The sequence below is a fragment of the Rhinolophus ferrumequinum genome, chromosome 22 (genome assembly GCF_004115265.2).
Source record: "Rhinolophus ferrumequinum isolate MPI-CBG mRhiFer1 chromosome 22, mRhiFer1_v1.p, whole genome shotgun sequence".
NCBI classification, from domain to species: domain Eukaryota; kingdom Metazoa; phylum Chordata; class Mammalia; order Chiroptera; family Rhinolophidae; genus Rhinolophus; species Rhinolophus ferrumequinum.
In genome coordinates, this window is record NC_046305.1 from 12,130,358 (window position 1) to 12,151,615 (window position 21,258).

A 21,258-nucleotide genomic window follows, 5' to 3' on the forward strand; every position below is an offset into this window, starting at 1 on the left:
CTTTTACATTTAACTTTTTTTGAGTTATGTTATTACCTTGAGTTATTTGTTCTTTGTGGTAGGCTCTGTTCCACATAACAGAAACATTAAAATAAATGACCATAATATAACCTCACAGTGTTACACTGTTGGATGCATTTACAGGAGGAAGTGAAGGCATGAAACAGAGCAGTTAGTCTTCTGGGAATGCAAGTGAAGTTTTCATGAATATATACCCAGTGATATTGCTTTCATTTCCTTAGTATCTGAAATGGGAATCTTAGAAAGCCAGGTAGCAGCGTATATATAATATGCTGCTGTCTCAAATAAGAAAAGAAGATAACATAACATGGAAACCTTGTCTTGGGCAGCCTCCCCTCTCAAGGATGCAGGAGTGAAGTATACCCTCATTAGAGGATGGAATTATGCCGTATCATGCATCGCATACCTTTTTCTGGAATAGGCGCCTTAACAAACTCACAGACATTTTGTAGACATTTTACTATAATCTCTATGTGGTCCATTTCTTAAATATGTTTGTGCTTGTCCTGTAGGCTGAAGAAGTTGCAGCTTTCCCTAAAAGAAAACCTCAGTATCAGTAGCGTTGGTAGAGAAGTAGATTGGCAGACACGAGGATGGCTGATTAAGGATGGCCAGCATTGAGGTGCCCGTTGATACACACTCGTTTAGTACTAAATACCAAAGGAGAATAACACCAGAGTCTTAAGATACTAGCAGAGCCTCATTCGTGGTAGTTTGTTCGGTGGAGGTGAATAAGGCATCTACCCTTCCTGTGCTCGGTGCTGTGGAGACTGTGAAGATAGTCAGGATCACTAAGGAGCCAAGATTGAGGGGAAGTAGGAACTGTGTACAGGCAGGTACTGGAAGAGGCCGAACGTGGTTAAGTACTGCTCTGAAGGGGGGAGGTGTCCATAGAGTGTGAGGAGGGACCAGATGGCTTTGGAGATGGCCAGTGAAAGACGGATCCGCCTTTAAACAGAACACGGTAAGAAGGGCTAAGAGCAAGAGGAATTTTGAGGGAATTACAGAGTGAGAAATGACAAGGGCAAAGGTCAGCCATACATGAGGAAGGGGGTCCAGACCATGTTCATGGTCCGTTTGGTTGAAGCTGAGAAGAGTGATGCCGAGTCCGTACATTGGGTGAAGCCATTTAGGGTAGGGCTGTAATGCCTTTTAAAGGTATTTGTAGAAATCAGAAGGGGTGTGTGATTAGAAAATGGAATTTGCTGCATTGTCTAGTCTGCATTGGAGAACCTGGGGCCCTGGAAGGCAGTTCCTTCAATGATCCAGTAGAAGCACTAGATTAGGTTGGTGGCGTGGGAAGGAAGGGCCATTGTAGGGAACAGGGCCAAATTGTGATCCTGTTGTACCGGATGTGGTGACTAATCACAAACATGACAACTTGCCTAGCCTCTGTTTTAAATCCTCCCTCACTGTTCATCTCCAGAGGAAAATTATGAAATAATCTAACAGCTCAACTCTTCAGTTCACTTCATAGAAATTTCTATCCTAGTTGAGTGGATGAATTGTTTGCAGCCCTGAATTGGTGAATGTTTTCTTCTGAGGCCTATTCAAAAGGTAATGAGGCTTCAAAACTTAAAAGCACATAAACTCAGATTGCAGAGTTGGAGTTCTGTCTGAATTTTGGAGCTGCTAGAACTTTCTGTTGCATTGGTGATTTAATTAAAAAGAAAAAAACCCTCAATATCCCTAACCTTTATTCTAAATGTTTGGATGTGATTTGTTTATGTAGCATGAGGGAAGAATTTCTGTTATTGTAAATGAAATGAGCAGCACCATTAGAAAAGTGTGGGTTAACCAGACTTGGGTCCGGCAGAATGTTTTGTAGGAAGGGACAGGCTGTTCGTTCACTGTCCCCCTGGTGCCGGAATTGTACCAGGACTGGAGGTAGTTGCAACTGGGGTCCCGAGGAAGCCGTTGCTGACACAGGTTTCCCACTGCAGCCTGAGATACACAGTATTGCAATGAACAAATAATTGAAAAAGTTGTGTGTTTTAGGTCATGTTGTGATTAGCAAAAGCTCTTAAATCTGCTCTCCCAGCATTGCTGTTACCAGTCATCACAGGAAACTGTTTTACTGAGTTTCACCCCAAACTTGATACCATCACAATTTTATTTTGGATGCACTTGAATTGCCTTTGTTTCAGCTGATAGTGTTCTGTACTCCCTGGGAGGTGATGATGATGGAACCAAACAGGTGGCCGGAGATAATTAGAATTTGAATTTGACTCTGACTTTCCCACTTCTTGGTGGAAACTAATTGTTTAACAAAGAGTGGTTGGGTACTCACTAAGAATAAACTGCATGTCAGTGGGCTCACCTCCAGGGGTTGCCCTTAGAACACGCTGTTGCTCTAGCAGACTGTGTTTGGATATGTTGCAGCTGTTCCTAGGGGAGCAGTCTCCAGTGTGGGTGGGAGGTTCTCAGCCTGGCACATTTGCCCTGTCTTGTATTGGTTTTATTTCTTCTGTTAATGGTGTGAGCTGTTCAATGGATTGGAGAGTGCAACAGCACCCTGTTATGTTCTGTCGTCTTCGTCTTAGCCCGGTGCTGTGCTGTAAGCATATAGCAGAGCGAGCTGCTGCAGGCTTTTAAATGACCCTGTGGAAAGCAACCTGTCAGCATGCAAAGGAGACTGAATTGTATGCATGTTCTTGATACCCTTGCAGGAATCTTCTATTTGGAATATCGTAGCTTGAGAGTTGATCAGAGTGTGCTCGCTCGGCCGCAGGCTCAGTGTCTGTGTTTTGCGCCAGACCAGTCCAGACTTCATCGTGTTGCTATAGTACCAGGTTTCATTAGTTTTCTGGTCATGTTTTACTAATAACCAGATGGTATAGGGATATGTTTTTCCTTTACTTAATTTATCCAGATTTAATTGTCCATGTTTTACAGGGATTTTAATTTTGAAAAATAATTAGTGGGAAGCTGATTAAGTAGAGATACGTGTCTGGGTGTTGTATGTAATTACGTGAGCAGCAGATATGACACGTCCTGGATTGCTGGGTACTTGGCTTCAGAGAAGGAGTTATTGTTCTTCTCTATTCTCTTTGACATTTTTGGGAGTTCCTGTCTTACACTGTGTTATAAAACTTACATTTGGAGATGAGAAGAATTGAAAAGTTTGCAAATATTGGTGGTTTTGGGTGTTCAAAAGTCTTTTACGGATTTTGAAAGGTGAAATGAAAGTTAAGGAGTTATGCAGATCTTAATGTTTTACTTTTGTTGTTTTTTCTCGTAGTTTTGGTTTTTAGGAATTTGTAGCCGTTCAAATGGCTCTTAGATGGCTCTGCACCTGTTCAAACAGGAGGATTTGCTTTTAAATTTTCATTGTACCTGGCTCTTACCTATTAAGTCCTTCCCCAGACTAGTTAATTTAAAATTAGTAGGTCTTCTTAAGCATAGGCTCAGCAAGGGTAAAAGGATTAGTGATGTATTTGAGGTTTGCAACAGCTTCAGGAGTGGAAGGACGGAAATCCTGACTGAATTTTGCTTTGTGCTTGGGCTTGCAGGAATTGTGGGAGGCGCTTCCGTGAAGAAATGGACCAGTGTGTATGATCATGGGATCTCCTTGCTAACCATCACCACCTGCTTGCTCTCCTTGATAAGGGAGAGAGAGTGGGTCACGGGAAAAGGAAAAGAGGTCAACATGAAGCTAAAGCAGCGAGTTGTGCTGTTAGCAATTCTTCTTGTCATCTTTATCTTCACCAAAGTTTTCCTGATTGACAACTTAGATTCATCAGCTGCCAACCGGGAGGACCAGAGAGCGTTTCACCGAATGATGGCTGGCTTGCGGGTGGAGCTGGCGCCCAAGCTGGACCACACCTTGCAGTCTCCCTGGGAGATTGCAGCCCAGTGGGTGGTGCCCCGGGAGGTGTACCCCGAAGAGACACCTGAGCTGGGGGCAATCATGCATGCCATGGCCACCAAGAAAATCATTAAAGCTGATGTGGGTTACAAAGGGACACAGCTGAAAGCCTTACTGATCCTTGAAGGAGGACAGAAAGTTGTCTTCAAGCCCAAGCGGTAAGTCTTTCTCTTGGAAGTTATATGTGCTAGTTGGTTGATTTGTGTGATTTGGGATTTGCATACGAGTGTTCATCTCCTCTTGGTTTTCTCTTCAGTAAAATCAGAGGGGTGGACTCAAAGATCTCTGAAGTCTTTTCCAGCTCTTAATGTTCTGTGAGTCTTTGAGGAGGGGAAATTTATAGGAACATGTTTTGGTACTGTATAAGGCTGAACTTTTTATAGTTAGAGCTATCCTTGCTTTCTGAATTGACCAAATACCCACTGTGTGCCGGAGGGGACATACCGAACGAATAGGTTGGGAAATAAGCAAGTCTGGGAAGCACATGTCAGGGAAGCTGCAGAGAAGGCTTTAGCACTGAAGCCGTGATTCTTTCATCCGGGTTTTGGTTTCGTTTTAATTAAAAAACTTTTTTTCTCTTTTTTTAGCAGTTATTGGTTTATAGAAAAATCAAGGGGACAGTGCAGAGTTCCTGAATATTCCTTTCTGCCGTTCCCCAGTTTCTCCATTCTTAGCATCTTCATTTGGGTAGTACATTTGTTACAGTTGATGAGCCAGTATTAATTTATCAACTAAAGTCCATAGTTCACGTTAAGGTCCCTCTTTGTGTTATACATTCTGTGGGCTTTGATAACCATGTAATGACAAGTGTCCACCATTCAGTATCATCCAGAATAGCTTCCCTAAGCATCTCCGTGCTCCACCTCTTCCTCTCTCCCCCGAACTCCTGGCAACCACCGATCTTTTTTTTTTTTTTTTTTTTTTACTGTCTCCATCGTTTTGCCTTTTCCAGAATGCCATATAGTTGGAATCATACCTTTTATAGGCTTTTCAGATGGCTTCTCTCACTTAGCAATATGCACTTAAGGTTTCTCTATGTCTTTTTTGGCTTGATAGTTCATTTCCTTTTGTTGCTGAGTAATAATCCATTAACTGTATGTCGCAGTTTGTTTGTTCATTCACCTACTAAAGGACGTCTTGGTTGCCTCCAAGTTTTTGGCAGTTATGAATAAAGATGCTATAAACATTTATGTGCAGGGTTTTGTGTAGATGTAAGTTTTCCCCTCATTTGGGTAAATACAAAGGGGCACACTTGCCGGAGAGTATGTTTAGCTCTATAAGATACTGCCAAACCATCTTCCAAAGTAGCTGCACCATTTTACATTCCCACCGGCAACGAAGGAGATTTCTTGTTACTCCACATCCTCACCAGCGGTTTTTGGCCATTCTAATAGGTGTGTAGTGATATCTTGTTTCTTTTCCGCTTTAAGCAGAGAACTGGGCCATTTTAGTTACCTCGATCCAAAATTCGAACTAGAGAGTGGATTGAATTGTATGTTACTAGGCACTGACCCCTTTGGACTTCTAAGGATTTACAGAGACAATTCTATAGTATAATTAATTTTTTTAAAGTTTTCTCTGAGTATATGAATTTGAAATAGGTTAACGTGGTGATTCATATTCTTTTTGCCAGGAATTAGTTAGCAGTGAATTTTTCTCAGAGTTTGTAATTTCTGAAATTTTCTGTGTGCTAACCATTTTTTTTCATTCCTCAATGGAGCTTTTGAAAAAATTATAACACATACCTGTGGGTCTCCTACAGGAGTGGGAGAAAATATGGAGTAAAGATGTACACAGTTCACCTGTGACCAGAGCAGTTGGCTTAGCTCCCTTCATTCCCCAACTCTCAGTAGATACCCTGTTTCCCCAAAAATAAGACCTAGCCGGACCATCAGCTCTAGTGCGTCTTTTGGAGCAAAAATTAATATAAGACTGGGTCTTATTTTAATATAATATAAGACTGGGTCTTCTAATATAATATAAGACCCGGTCTTACATTAATTTTTGCTCCAAAAGATGCACTAGAGCTGATGGTCCGGCTAGGTCTTATTTTCGGGGAAACACTGTAATAGATAGGCAGTCAGAGAACTAATATATTAGGATCCCAGAAATTGAAAGGAACTGCTTTTGTCTGGAACTGGGAAGTTTATGATGGAAGTTGTGGAAGTTAGGACAATTAAAAAATGCCGTAGGCATTTGGAGAATAGAAAAGTCCAGTTGGCAGGTAATGTGGAAACGCATGGTTATGTGGGCCTTGGGACCTAACTTCCATTGAATGCACACCATTCGCCAGGCCTTGCACTAAGTGCCTTTGTATCTGTTAATGCCGGGACCCACATCACAACTGTGGACAGTTACAGTTATGTCAGAATAAGAAACTGAGGCTGAGAGAGAGCAGCTAACTTGACAAGGTCACCCTGCAGTAACTACCAGTGGAGCGGGCGTTTGGATCTGTCAGAGTGTGAGCGCTGGTTGTGTACCACACGTGTAATTCTCTTAAGTTCGTTTGTTTGCCTTCCTGTAAGTGTGATGCCGTGGCATACCCATCATCAGAAATCGCTAGTTCGTTTTGAAATGTTGTCCTTGGCCTCATGTTTGTAGCCTGAGAAATCAGCAGCATAAGCGGTGTGACAGAAAGAAGGCAAACTGGAAGCGAAAACTACATTGTGTAGAAAGAGATGAGACGTTGGCATTTTGTGTTTAAGTAAGAGGGTATCCTCTCACGGCCACTGTTTGTACACTGGAGAAGTGGGGGTGAGATGGGACCGCAGCAAGTGTTAGAAGCCAGTTAGTCCTGGGAGTGTGCGTAGTTCAGGTGCAGTGTGGGTCAGCCTGCCGTGTTGGGACAAGGCCCAAGTCGGGGGAGGAGAGACCAGCCTGATGACTAGGGAGGTGGCAGCAGATAAATGCACCAACTAACCTTAGTCACTGTGGCGTCATCTCCTAGCTCTCACTGCCATTGCAACCTTCCCATTACCTTCCTCTTCCAGACCATCCTGAAAACCACTTTCTTTTTCCCCCAAATACCTGTGTGATCACTGCGCTGCCCAGCTTTAAAATACCCAGGGACTTCCCATTGCTCTCCAGACAAGACCCAGCCTCCGCGTCCTAATGGTCAGGCCCCTCCCTACACCCAGCTCTTTATGTCTGTCACACTGGTCCCCTACTTCCCCACCAGCCCATGTCCACTTTCAGCTCCAGGGGACCCCCCTCCCTCGCCCCACACGCTGTCTGGGCCCCTGCACTGGGCGATTGCGCTCTTAGTCCCTGCACACGCTGACCTGTGCTGATGACACCTGGCTCTGTCACAGGCTCAGGAGGGTGGGTGTGCATTTAAGTGCTTGTAGAAATTGACTCCGGTTCTGAAACACCCAGCAAATTGGCTCTTCTGACCCGGGGGCCCGTAGAGGCTATTTAGTCCTAGTGTAAGTGCGAATTAATGTCCTTGGTCCGACGCTGATGTCCTTCACTGGAAAGATGGGAGGGATTTATTGGCAGTTACTGTGTAGATTTTGCTGCTGTGTCAGTGACTGAAGATGGATCACTCTCTGCTGAGAGGAGCGTCGCGTCCTCACTGCCAAGGCGAGACATGCGCCTTCGGTAGCCACTTGTGGGGTCAGCACTGCTGGATCCTGCTGGTCTGTGTTCTCCTCTCACACATGGAAGGCAGACGGAATATGTAGGAACACAGTGACGCTTTTGTTACAGGTTTTGCCGTACATTATACAAGTGATTATTTTCCAATATAGCTGTGTCCATTCTGGAAGAAAATTGAATTGTCACAGGCACAAACTGCAGTTACGATGAGAAAGGAACAAGATGGCAGGGGCCTGGGAGTGGGTAGACGTGACTGAGGGTGTTAGGAAGTGCTGAAAGGAGATCAGCTGGTCCAGCTCTCATCTTCCACGTGAGGAGAATGAGATCCAGAGGCTGACTGGCCGTAATTCACAGCCAGAACGTGAGCTGAGCATTGGGACCTTTTGACTCGTGCAGTTCTTGCCTTTGATTCTTACTCTTTTCCATCGCTTCCCTCCCTTCCTCTCCAGTCCACCCAGAGTTCCTTATTCCTTTAGGGTCTTACATTCCTCCAAGCAGCCTTTCGATAGTTGGAAAGCTCTCTGTTTCACTGACAGAAATGGACTGCATATGGTCGGTCACATAGCTTCGTGTGCTCCACTGGAGTCTGGAAACATCAAGTATTCAAGGACTGTCCCCCAGCTCTTCGGGCAGCCTGCAAGCTGTGGTGAAGATAGAAGTTGCTTGAATAGCGTCGCTTCTGCGCAGTCCTATTTAAAATTGAGACTTTTAAGTTGGAGGTAGCCAGTATAATTCTAGGTAGCCTACGTAATGCTTTGATACTAGAAACAAAAAATACATTTGAGTATATTGACCATGCTAAGAAGAAACTGGTGTCCAACCAGGTGGTGATGCATGGCTGTCTTCCAGCATAAATGTTTCATCACTTGCCTTGAAAATGTGTTTTGTGGACATGGTTTCCTTTGCTCTAGTCCAAGGTCATTTATGTTGACGGTCGCTGCCTGCCATTTCCCACTTCGCCACGGCCTTTTCAGCATGGGGATCCGAGTGTCCTTAATGAAGCCGCTCCTCTTCACTTCATTGTCAGCTTATTCTGTCCTTGTAAAGCCTACTAGGTCTCCTTTGATTCAGGAAATGCAGGTGAGCAGTAGAGGTCATAGGTGAAATAAGTGTCTTTTTCTTCCCGGTTAACAGGTTTAAGTTGTCTTTCTATGATTAGTAGGAAGAAATATGCCCGTTTCATTATCTTTTGTTTATTTCATGCATATGACGTACAATCTCAAATGGAGTTTTAGATGAAGCAGATCTTAGCAATGTCCTCCTGGTCCAGCCCTAATATGTAGACAAGGAATCTAAGACCCAGAGAAGAGTTTTGCTCAAGGTTACCCAGGTTCAGTAATGACAGCTATGCCTACCTCTCACTCCAGTCCAGTATTTCTTCACTACATCATCATGAACTTAAAGAGAAAGAGAAAATGCTATGCAACAGCTTCTTTCAAATGCACTTTGCCTACTCATTACTAGAACTGAGGCTATCAGGACTGGTTTTCCCCCACGAAATTAAATTTCTCTTACAAGCCTGGCCATAGCCATTCTGGTAAGCAAACATTTTAATAACACATTTTTTCCATTTCTTCAGTTCAGTCTAATAAACATTTTAGTAAACATTCATTAAGTACCAACTGTAGGCTTAACACTGTTCTGGGCATACAAAGATGGTCCTTGCCTTCCAGAAAATTACCTGGTAGTTTTACTTAAACTCCATCGAAAGTCTTTTAGACGGGTGAAAATCGTCTCTTCCGTATTTTTCTCATAGAATGATTGCTGAGGTAGAGAGAATTCGGGTTTCCTTCTCCCCTTGGTCATCACTTCAGCTCCCAGTGATGCGTGCTACTCCACGACGGCTTGGGGTTGACAGAGAAGGTGTTACAGAGCAGAGTCAGGCTGCTCGGGTTTCTCTTGTGCTGTCACCTCTGGTACCGGGGTGATTCACGTCTGCGTCTGTGCACTCTGCAGGTATAACCGAGACTACGTGGTAGAAGGGGAGCCGTATGCAGGTTACGATAGACACAACGCAGAGGTAGCCGCCTTTCACTTGGACAGGTACGTACTCAGTGGGCTGCGCTCATTTTGTTTCCATTTAACAGTATCTCGGAGACGGCCTGTGGACTCTTTCTCAAGGGTGCAACTCTAATAACTTTGACTTGTCACCTACTTTGGATAGTTGATTGACTGATGCTATTACATTTCTATGAGTCCCTCATAATTTTGGTGATCCTAGGGATACCAAAGTAAATTTCTCACCTCCAGGCTTTTTTAGATCATTGCATTCTGGTATGCCCTCTGTCGTTATCATGAGTAAAGATGTCCTTGGTAAATAAAATGGCAGCATGAAAACCAGAGTTCGAACTCAAATCCCTAAATTGAACTGGTCATTCCTTGGGCCTGGCAGTACTGTTGTTGTTTTGTTTTTGTTTCAAGTAAGTACTAATACTGACTTATACCCATGTGATAGAAGCATACAGCATGACATAATAATGACATGTATTGTCCTTCATACGAAACATGCACAGCTTCGATAAACAGAATAATTCCAAAAGAAAAATAGGCATGAATAGTATATTTGGGTGGTACTAGGAAAATTAATTTTTTTCCAGCAGGGTACTAGTCAGGAACCTTGTAACCCGAACTGTCTAGTATCCCAGTTGCTCTTCTGATCACCTCTTTTCATCAGGGCACATTGATAGACTTAAATGAATCTATAAGGAAACCAGAAGAAAATTAAGGTGAGTTTTTGTCTTTTCCTGAATTAGGAAGGATTTTCTAAGTATAAAAGCAATAATTTAAAACAATCACAAAGAGAAAGCTCAATAGACTCAACCAAATTTAAAAAATAACTCATATGTCTGGAAACATCAAACAAAATTGAAATGTAAACAAACTAGGGGGAAGTACTTGAATCTAAAGGAATCTAAGCATTAATAGCCTTAATATAGTATAAATGTTTATGCAAAATCTATACATGTGCTGAAACTCTAGTAGAAAGTGGTCTGAGGACACAGTTAATGGAATAGAAATTACTAATTGCTAATAAATGTGTCAAGGGGAGTTCATCCTCACCAGTAATTGAAAAAATCCAGTTGAAAATGGGGTACTATTTTCTCCTGCTGAAAAGACAAAGATTTTTTTTTTTAATAATACTTTATTGGCAGGAATGCATTGAGATTCATATGCTGCTTCTGGAATTGTAAATTGGTTCAATCTTTCTTTTAAGAACTCTGGCTTTGTGTGTCAAAAACCTTAATATTCATACCCTTTAAACGAGTAACTACCTTTTTATGCAATATCTAAGATATTTCTAGGAAGATATTTCGAGGAAGTACCCTAGAGAAGTCAGAAATGTATCTTTATACATGTACCATGAAGAAGCTGTAGCATTTCCAGAAGTGAAAAACCGGTAGCAATCTAAACTTCTAAGGCTATGGGAAATGTTGAATAAATGTTTGTTCGCAATCCCATGGATTTTCACTGCCTCTTCAGACCTAGGGGGAAAGAGTTGGGTAAATCATACTTCTCACTTGATGGAACACTAGAATCAATCTTTCTAAGACCTCATTTGGTTCCCTATTTTCTTCATTTCCAAACCCCTACCTTTTTCCCTATTGACAGCTACCAGCAGTGCATGAAGATCATGTTCCCGTATCCATACCCATATTTTGTATTATCCAACATACTAATTTTTGTTAAACTAATCTATGTAAAGTGGTATCTCATTATTTTATTTTGTATTTCCCCAATTATTAGCAAAATTTAGTATCCTTTTCATAGCACAACACCTATTTGTTTACTTAGCGTGAAGTTGTCTTTGTACAGAAATAATTACTATTGTGTTAATTAAATATAATGTTTATTTAAATATCATGACTTGTCCTCTGGGGGTCTTGTATGTAGAAGTCCTTCCCTACCTCAGAATCTGAAAGACATTCTACCCAGTGTCCTGTCCCGTTAGCTCACTGCCACCCGGCCAAGCCCAAGTGCCTGAGGCCTGGCTCTTTGGCACTAAGCTGCCTGCCGCCTTGGCCTGGCAGTGGTCAGTGGGGAGAAAACATACTTACCATCGTTCTTTCCCATCTGCGGCTCCTGACACTTTCCTGTTCTGGGCTGCTATTTCTCTGTTACATTAGAATTTGACCACCTCTGGCCACAGGAGATTCTCTCAAGTTTTGTGTTATTTTGACAGATCTGTTCATCTCTTTGCTTTTGTGAGATTTCATTTAGGACAGTCAGCAGCCCTGACCAGTGGATTTATTACCATTTATTACCATATTACCAGTGGCCATTTTTAAAGGCTTTCTAATGACATGGGAAAAGGCTCATGATATAGTGATCAATGAAAAACAGGATACAAAACTGCATGCTGTGTGTATATATATACAAGAGTGAGGGAAAAATGCTCGTAGGCCAAAATGTCAGTAGTTATTTCTAGGCTGTGGAATTATGGGTGATCTTTATTTTCTTCATTATAAAATTTCTGTGTTCTGAATCCTGCCCCTCCAACTTCAGTGAATGTGTATTTTTTAAACAAGAAATTTCATTTTTTTTTAAATGATTGTGCTCAACCATAAGGTTGTACTTTTAGACCATTAGAGAGAAATGTCTTCCAATGTATCTGTATTTAATTTGTCATGGTGGTTTTTCCTTTCAGATTCGCTCTGTATGATTTTCTGTCAATGTGCTGTTTTAGCCGAAGTTTTGAACCCAAAGAAGGGTTTAGGCCCAGTGTTTTTTAACGCTTTGTTAAAATTTATTTAAAATTTTTATTATGAAAACTTCCTAACAAACAAAAGTAGAGAGAATAATATAATGAACCCATTACCCAATCCCTGGAACAAGCAGTGGATTTGCCTTATCCTTTTTGCTGAAGTGTATTTTAAAACAAATTACATACATCTTGATGTTAAACTCATAAATAACCTCTAAAAAATATTTACTTACCTATTAACAAGTCCTTTACACATCTAACATGATTAATCATAATTTTTAAGACTACTATTTAAAATATATCTCCAAAGATTTTTCTCTCCTGTTCTTCATCCTTCCGAACCAGGATTCTGGGTTTCCGCCGAGCCCCCTTGGTGGTTGGCAGATTTGTTAATCTGCGGACAGAAATCAAGCCTGTTGCCACGGAGCAGCTCTTAAGCACCTTCCTGACCGTAGGTAAGGTTATAGATGGGGGTAGTTTCTAAGCGAAATGGGGCGTCATTGAAAAAACTGGTTCATGACTTCTAGGAATTGAAGAACTCAGGGGAGTACAGAAGCAAATCAGGCAACTTGCTCTCAGGTTACTGAGGGAAATGGATCGAAAGGTAGATGGCAGGAAATTGAAAGTTTTCCCTAAGGTGTGCTTGGTTGTGTCTGTGAGGTAGGAAGTGAGATCAGTTACTGATAGTTTAAGTAGCTGATAACTTTATTTCCTTCTGCTTGAGCTTAAGCTAAATATCAAACTCAAATTCTGGCCTAAGTCTGTTATTGTCTGTATATCATAGGCTTGGTGGGTTTTTTCACATGCATGTACTTTCTTGGGAACTGTATCCTGTCTCCTTACAACTGAGGAAACCTTAAGGCAACTCAGTAAGAGGGTCAGAAATTCCCCTGTAGGGTTGCATTTGGGCCCGGAGATCACCACTGCCGCCTCCTACCCTGCAAGGGTTAGCCCAGAACTCATGTGCATGAACTGCTACGGTCCCTCTGGCTTCTGCTCTGTTATCTCACTCCGAGGTAAGGGACCTGAGCTAAAATTCTCACTCCTGTTCTTGTGTGCATAGAGAGAATGGGAAGAATCCAGAGGTGCTGTAGTCCCAGCCTCTTCATGGTGACATTTTCAATGACACAGTGCTCTGCATTATATGACTTGAAACAGACATTGTGAAATGAACTTCACCTTGCTTTGCTGGAGTGAATGGATTTACATTTAAAATGAGGTGAAACTGAATATTGAAAAGACTTGTGACAGATTCATCAGAGTTTAAACTTATAAGGCTGGGCTATGCTGTTCTTAAAAATAACCAAAAGCATGCAGTGGTACTGATTTGTTTCATGTATTTTCTAATCACTTTTGCTTGTTCAGTTTTATGCTCAGGCAAACGTGAATTCCTGATGGATGAGAGGAGGCCACGAAGAATAGGCTAGAGTCCCTGCTCTCTAGAGATTCAGAGAGTAACTCTCATATAGTGTGTGAGGTGTGGGGAGGGAAAGGGTCAGAAAAAGGTTTGTAGAGGAGGCTATTAACACTGGGACCGAGTGTTGGAGAATCAGTGGGAGCACCCAGGCTGTAAAGAGGAAAGGGCATTGGGCAGAATAATAGGAACTAGTGGGCCTGAGGCCATCAAGGCCTAACAGCACACAGGGTTGGTGGGTACATCTGGGGAATGAGCTGGATACACCGGCAGCGTAGGGCTGTGTCTTAGTTCGGGCCGCTGTAACAAGTATCACAAACCGTGGCTGGAACAATAGAGATTCATTTCTCACCGTTCTGGAGGCTAGACGTCCACAATCAGGGTGCTGGCGTCACTGGGCTCTGGTGAGAGCTCTCTCCTGGGTTTGCAGTCAGCCGCCTTCTTGCAACATCCTAACATGGCAGAGAGAGAGAGAGAGGTCATCGTCCTCTCAAGTCTCTCCCTCTGAGGACGCTAATCCTATCATGAGGGCTTCTCCCCAAAGCCCCGCCTCCAAATGCCAACACACTGGGATTAGGACTTCAGCATGTGAATTCTGGGAAACACAAAACATTCATCCCATAGCAGGCAGGGAGAGCTTTGGCTGGAGGGAGCTTTGGCTGGAGGTAGGTCTTAAATAATGGGCTGGCCTTAGCACAGTGTTTAAAACATGTACTACTAGGTCCCTTGATAAAATAATAACTAAATTCTGTGTATCCCTTGCAATTTGACAAAGCACTTTCACACAGTTGCCTTATTTGATCCTCTTGACGAGTACAGTAGATAGGGGAAATTTAGCCACGTTTCATACCTGAGAAAGAGGCTTAAAAGAGTTAAGTGACTTTCCCAAAGTCACAAAGCTACTATTATAATTGGTAGGATTCAAACCGAGATTTTAAGACTCTAAAATACTTCATTTGCTTATATTCTTTTATATTCATTTATTCAACAAAATTTCATTTCCCTTCTGTGTGGCAGACTCTGAGCTAGATGCTGAATATACAGAAATCGATGAGACCGTCCTGTCTTCAAGGAGCTTTGTCTCATGAGGGAGCCAGACATGGACAGGGGGCCTCTGGGAGTGTGGAGGGGACGGGGAGGGCCTAGAAATCAGGGCCAGGGTGATAGTGAAGGTGATACGGCGCCCGAGTCCTAAAGGGAGCGCAGCAGCCCCGCAGGAAGACACAGTGGGAAAGCATACCCTGCTTGGACTCCTCACCTCTGGTGCCGGAGGCTCCCGTGGCAGGCCAGAGCAGCCTATGGAGCCTTTCTCAAAATACTGTTTTCAAATGCATAAGTTATGAAGCCAAAAATATTGAAGTAGTATTTTGTTATTGAAAAAAAAAAAAAAAAAAAAAAAAAAAAAAAAAAAAAAAAAAAAAAAAATTATAAAAAGCAAATTTGTGATGTAGTCACATGTGCTTCGTTATTTAACACATTAAGTAACAAGAACTAGCAGTGATCTTGTAACTACCATAATTTGAGACTGAATGGAAGTGCGCTTTATAATATCTGCCACATGCTACTATGGTATGAAAACTCGGTGATTCTTCTAGTGAAAAAATCAGATAATGCAATACTGCTATGGTTTGCTCCTTACCATAGTAATGAAAGGAAATGCTGTTTCAGGTAGAAGTTAATGAAAATTAAAATGTGGTTTTGTTCGCATCCAGTTCACGGGCTGACTTAACCCTGTCCCACATGGAGAACAGCACAGACCAGGGTGATGAGAAGACACTGTGTAGTTTAGCTGCAGTGAAGGGTGCGTGGGGGGTTGGGGAGTGGGGAAGGCAGTGGTCAGCGCAGTGACACGAAGGGCCTCGGATGCCATGCTTACAAGTTGAGACTTTCTCCTGAGACACTGGGAGGCCCCTAAACCAGTTTGAACATGGAGAAATCAGGCTTGAATTTTAGAAAACGAATTGTGGCAGCATTGGGAAGGGAGAATTGGGAGATGAGAGCACTTGGGCTATTGTAGTAAATTCATCTGCAGTACGAATCAGAAGTAAAGCAAGGACGGGATAGAAAGAGTTAAGAGGTAACTCTAGAATGGAGAGAATTTGGTGAACATATTGGATAGAACATTCCAGAAATAAGCAATTCATAAGGTTTGAAATTGTGCACCATGCAAAGTAGCATGATGAAATCTCGCACCATCCTGCTCCATGGAGCCTGGGACGTGATCAGCCCCTTCCTTGCCCAGCGTGTCCGCACTGTAGACGCTCCCCACCCTCCCTGTACATGCCCCCTCACCCTCCTCTGGGTGCTCTGGCCCAAATCTCAGCCCTGACGAAACAGAAGAGGACATTACTTCAAGCGAGTTCAGAAAGATTCTTATTACAGTAATGGACTCCTGGGAGCCAGATTGGATAGAAGGGACACAGAGAAAGGGGAGGCTGACTTTTTCATATATCCTTTTGCACCTTTCGATTTTTTTTTTACACCATGTGTTTTTATTACCTATACAGAAAATAAACAAATGTTTTAAATGTAAGTTCAGAATCTTGGTTTTCATAGTATCTGTTTACTTAACTTCTCTCTTCTACATTGTTTGGGGAGAACTTGGAATCTTCCTTTTTTCCTCAAGTGTATTTGGCTCCTTTCTCTCCTCTAGGAAATAACACTTGTTTCTATGGAAAGTGTTATTACTGCCGAGAAACAGAGCCAGCTTGTGCAGATGGAGACACAATGGAGGGTTCTGTCACACTTTGGCTTCCAGATGTGTGGCCTCTGCAGAAACACCGACACCCGTGGGGCAGGACTTACCGTGAGGGCAAACTGGCCAGGTAAATGCTCCACGGGCCACGACCTGATTCTCTCCTGTGCCTGGCTAGGTGCCAGGGGTTCTGGCCGAGACTGAAAAGAACGGTGGAGGGTTGGGCAGATCTGCTAGGCAGGGGCTTTGTCTTCTCTGTGTTTACGCCGAGAAGACGGGGACGGTGATGGCTCTTGGTAAATAACCCTGGTGACCCCGCTTGCCTCCAGGTGGGAGTATGATGAGAGCTACTGTGACGCCGTGAAAAAGACGTCCCCTTACGACTCCGGCCCGCGCCTCTTGGATATCATCGACACAGCCGTCTTTGATTACCTGATTGGCAATGCCGACCGCCATCACTATGAGAGTTTTCAAGATGATGAAGGCGCCAGTATGCTCATCCTTCTCGATAATGCCAAAAGGTAGGACCGGCAAGGCCACGCTGGTCAGGTAGGGGTTTCTGTGTAGACGAGAAGGACGTTTCAAGGTATCCTGGAAAAACCCAGAACACACTTGACAAAAGGTCCTTCCCATTTCTGCTCAGGGTCTTCGCTGTTGGCACCTATTCCTCTGTCTTATTTTGGGTTCTGATTTTTGAAAAATGGAAAAGTGGTTTTTTCCCATAAGCCAAAGACTCTTATGATTCTCTTTATAGACAACTGGAAACCAAGGTCATTGATTTATCACTACTCAACATTCTTTCTTGACTATGGTGTTTAGAATCTTGAGAAATACATATTTAATAGACCATGAAATTTGATTACTGTTAAATTTATTCTATCCAAAGGTTCATGCAATTTAAAACATTAATTTTTTTGATAGGGTGTTTTGCTCTTTTTTTGTTTTTTTCCAAAGATTTTATTGGGGAAGGGGAACAGGTCTTTATTGGGGAACAGTGTGTACTTCCAGAACTTTTTTTTCCAAGTCTAGTTGTCCTTTCAATCTTAGTTGTGGAGCTCAGCTCCAGGTCCGGTTGCCGTTGCTAGTTGCAGGGGGCGCAGCCCATCATCCCTTGCAGGAGTTGAACCGGCAACCTTGTGGTCGAGAGGACGCGCTCCAACCAACTGAGCCATCTGGCCACTTGGGAGCTCAGCGGCAGCTCAGCTCAAGGTGCCGTGATCAATCTTAGTTGCAGGGGGCGGAGCCCACCATCCTTTGTGGGACTCAAGGAGTTGAACCGGCAACCTTGTGGTTGAGAGCCCACTGGCCCACGTGGGAATCCAACCGGCAGCCCTGGGAGTTAGGAGCATGGAGCTCCAACTGCCTGAGCCACTGGGCCAGCCCTGTTTTGCTCTTTTTATAGCAGACTTTTTGCTCTCATGAGATGAAGAGGAGTTTCTTAGTGATTCTATATAAACACAAGTTACTTTTATTTTTAATAAGATAATTTTATTAATTTTGAATAAATGGAATGTCCTATTTTTCTAGGTCCGAGCTATTTGAAGAGCACGTTTTATTTTCCTTTTGCACTCTGCAGTCTCCGTGGAGCCCAGTTCAGTACCACGCTTTTAGTTAACACTTCATAAATGTTTGCCAAATAGGATATTTCTTTGGAGCCCGGAATTATTCTGGCTCTAGGTCACTACTGTTAACATTGGTCGCTGAGAATAAGCTCAGTAATGGGTCCTCAGCAAAGACTGCTAAGGCAGCATTTGAATACTGAGTACCCGGGCCTCATGCTCTGTGCGAGGTGATGGCAGCTACAGAAAGTGAGAGGCCGGCAAACACTGCCTCTCCCTCTCACAGCAAAGCAGGTGGTACTAGCCAGCGCTGTATACATTCCTAAAAACTTTTGTCCTTACTTATAAAAATGGTCTGTTTTTTTTTTTAAAGATCATGAGTATTGTGGAAATATACATTGAAATAGTTGCTTTTGCCATTTATTATTTGAGGGCCTACATTAATAATAGCCGAGAGCAACCAGACCCTCCAGCTATTAAGGTTGTGTCCGGGGAAAGGATGGAAGGTTAAAACTTTCTCCAGAATCAGTTCTCCTTTTCTAACTGAATTACTGCTAAGATTGTTTGTACACATACTTTGAAACAGTTTTCTCAGCCTCTGAGAGTAGTTTTTCCAGTTTGATTTTGTCCACATAGTACTTGTAGGGAGTAGGCTAATCCAGATCTTTTCGGATTGGTCATTTTGGAGTAAAACAAGTGTAGCTTCTTTTCACAAAGTAATGACCATCTGCTTGTTGGTGGGAACCTAATATGAATAGCCTTAATTTCTCTACCAACCCTTAAAACCTTATCAGGTTTGGGGGTCTTCAGGTTCTCCGTTTGGTTGTGTGGACGCCACTGTTACCCTAGTTATGCTTCAGCACCTGGCAGTATCTTGGCAGGAGAAAGGATCCTTGTACATGATTACAGTGGTTTGATACTGTAGTACAGGATGTTAGGAATCCTGTGTCTGATTGGTCGTGCCCTGTTTGTTTTTAATTTTAGTGATTTGAGCTGAGGGAGCATGAAATTATCTAGGATCATATTTGGGTTTCTTACACAATTTGCTTTTGCTTTGCTGCTAAGAAGGGAACTGGTGCTTCCACCGAATTCACTAAGCTTTCATTTCATTTTCAGCTTTGGAAACCCCTCGCTGGATGAGAGAAGCATTCTTGCCCCTCTCTATCAGTGCTGCATGTAAGTTACGCACATCAAACGCATGCGCCTGCATTGCCTTCCTTTCCAGGCGCAGGTCACAGTGCATCAGTTTCTTGACTTTAAAACTTCCTAATACCTGAGCAGTGTTTTCATGCTTTTCCAACCCAGAACCCCTCAAGATCCTGAGATGAGGGATCAGGGAAAGGTGGAGACAGGTAACCCAATACTCAGAATTAATTTCGAGTTTTATATGAATAGAAATTTTCAGTCTGTTTAATAATGTGTATCCATCTTTGTTTTAATATCAGATTATAGACCTCTCCCCCCCAAAAAATCTAGTGCAATCTGTGTCCCTGGTCGCTGTACTGTGTTTTACCTTGTGATAGCAAGTCTTCTCACCCCCACAGACATTCTGTGGTTTGCATATCTTAATTTGAAGTTGTATAAACCACAAATAACGTTTCCCATAGGTATTTAGTGCCTGATTTTTTAAAAAGTCTGTGTTAGAGAACAAATAAATTAAAAAGTAAATCAAGAAAATGAGATAAAGACTAGGCTCTAAGCTCCTTTTCAGATCATGATTGCTGGTAAATGTTAAAGTGTGAGCACTGAGTCAGCTGGGATCCACACAGCAATGCAAGTCAGGGGCATCACTTCTATTGGTCCACTGCAGACACACTGGGACCACATAAGACTGCCCCTCCCAGCAGCTGGTTTTCCCTTCCCTTCCTTTCCCTTCCTTTCCCTTCCTTTCCCTTCCTTTCCCTGCCCTTCCCTTCCTTTCCCTTCCCTTCCCTTCTCCATTTTTTTTTTTTTAGTAGCTGTAATGTTCTGCAGGAAGTATTTACCCAGGCAACCCTTAACTATCTTCATTAATATTGGGAAGCAGTGATACATACAGTCAAAAACTGTATCTTTGAAGGAGGATGTTTTTGTATTGATATCAATCTGGTCCAATCAGGAGAAAGAAAGGATATGATGGGTTAAACAGGAAAGTTTAGTATAAAGAATGAACTCTGATACAAGAGTGACTATAAAAGAAAACTAGGGCTGAGAGCACCCAAGGAAGGACAAACTTGGAAGGGGACCCCCTCCCCAAGGCTGGGATTTGGACCTCAGTGCAGCAGATGTAGTTCAGCCCACTGGATGGCAGATAAATTTACAGGCGGGAAGGAAGCAGCTCTCCACAGTGCAGGCCAGTACAGGCGGTCAACCATCCAGAATACAAGCGGTACAGGCGGTCAACCATCCAGAGTGCAAATGCGGTACTGGCAGTCAGCCACTGGTGTTCATATGGGATGGACAACTCAGTAGAAACACTCTTGGCTGTAGGCAGGGCACGTTTGTGGGTCTGCAGAGGGACTCTGACACCAGAATGGGGAGGTGGTTTTTGGGGCACTGGTTTCCATGTCAGGAGCGCCTCAGGAAGGTCTTCACCAGGCCAAGGCTGCAAAATCACCAGGGCCTGCCCTGGGAATGTGGCCAGGGCAGCGCTCCATTTGGTAGCCTTCCCCACGCTCCGCTGGCCCACGGTGCTGCAGCCGGAAGTGGCTGGAGAACCCCTTCCTGAGAAAGTTTAAGAGGAGAGATGCTTAAATGAAACTTGCCCGCTATAGCAGGTCATATATGAGCAGTGAATTTGGAGCTGAGAGGTGGTTAAGTGGTACCTTAGTCCCACACAGGAAGCTCTGATCCTCTGGACATTTGTAGTATATGAGAAGAGAAACCACACTGCCTCTGTGCTTGTTTGTCCCTCCCATGCTTTTACCAAAAATCGATCTTTTTAAATAGTTGCAGAACAGGCTGCCTTTTTTTAGAGTCCAAGTTTTCCGCATACCTAGTAATTCCCACAGTACCCACGGGAGAGCAGTACTTTTCTTCTGAGAAAAACAAAAGGTCCTCTTTAGTTGGTGAAATAATTAAGGAAAATAGGTGGCCTTACAATAAACTTTTCCTATTCATAATATTAATGGTAAAATCTTTTTAATATTCAAAAACATAGAAGAAAATTAAAATTACCCATTAAGATGTAAGGATAGTTTCTGTTAACATTGTAATGACTTCATTCTAATTGTGTGTGTGTGTGTGTGTGTGTGTGTGTGTACACATTTTCTTTTCCCCACAGATTTGGAGTGAAACAGTTTGTTTTGACTCCAACTTTTCTCCCCACCCAACATTATATTATGGACATTTTCCCATGCCACTAAATTTTCTTAACTGTTTTTAATGTCTGTGTGGTATTTCCTTGAATAGATGAGCCATAAC

General features: G+C 42.9%; 1 protein-coding gene across 2 annotated transcripts in view; it reads left to right on the top strand.

Moving 5' to 3' along the window:
- The window catches only part of FAM20B (FAM20B glycosaminoglycan xylosylkinase), a 33,751-nt gene that overhangs the window by 8,857 nt on the left and 3,636 nt on the right, over nt 1-21,258 (top strand). For both annotated transcript variants that reach the window (XM_033092693.1, XM_033092694.1), the window contains exons 2-7: nt 3,534-4,047; nt 9,443-9,529; nt 12,534-12,643; nt 16,256-16,427; nt 16,627-16,818; nt 18,973-19,032. In XM_033092693.1, the coding sequence (XP_032948584.1) occupies nt 3,671-4,047; nt 9,443-9,529; nt 12,534-12,643; nt 16,256-16,427; nt 16,627-16,818; nt 18,973-19,032 (998 nt within the window). In that variant the 5' untranslated portion in view covers nt 3,534-3,670. The remainder of the gene's footprint in view (nt 1-3,533; nt 4,048-9,442; nt 9,530-12,533; nt 12,644-16,255; nt 16,428-16,626; nt 16,819-18,972; nt 19,033-21,258) is intronic.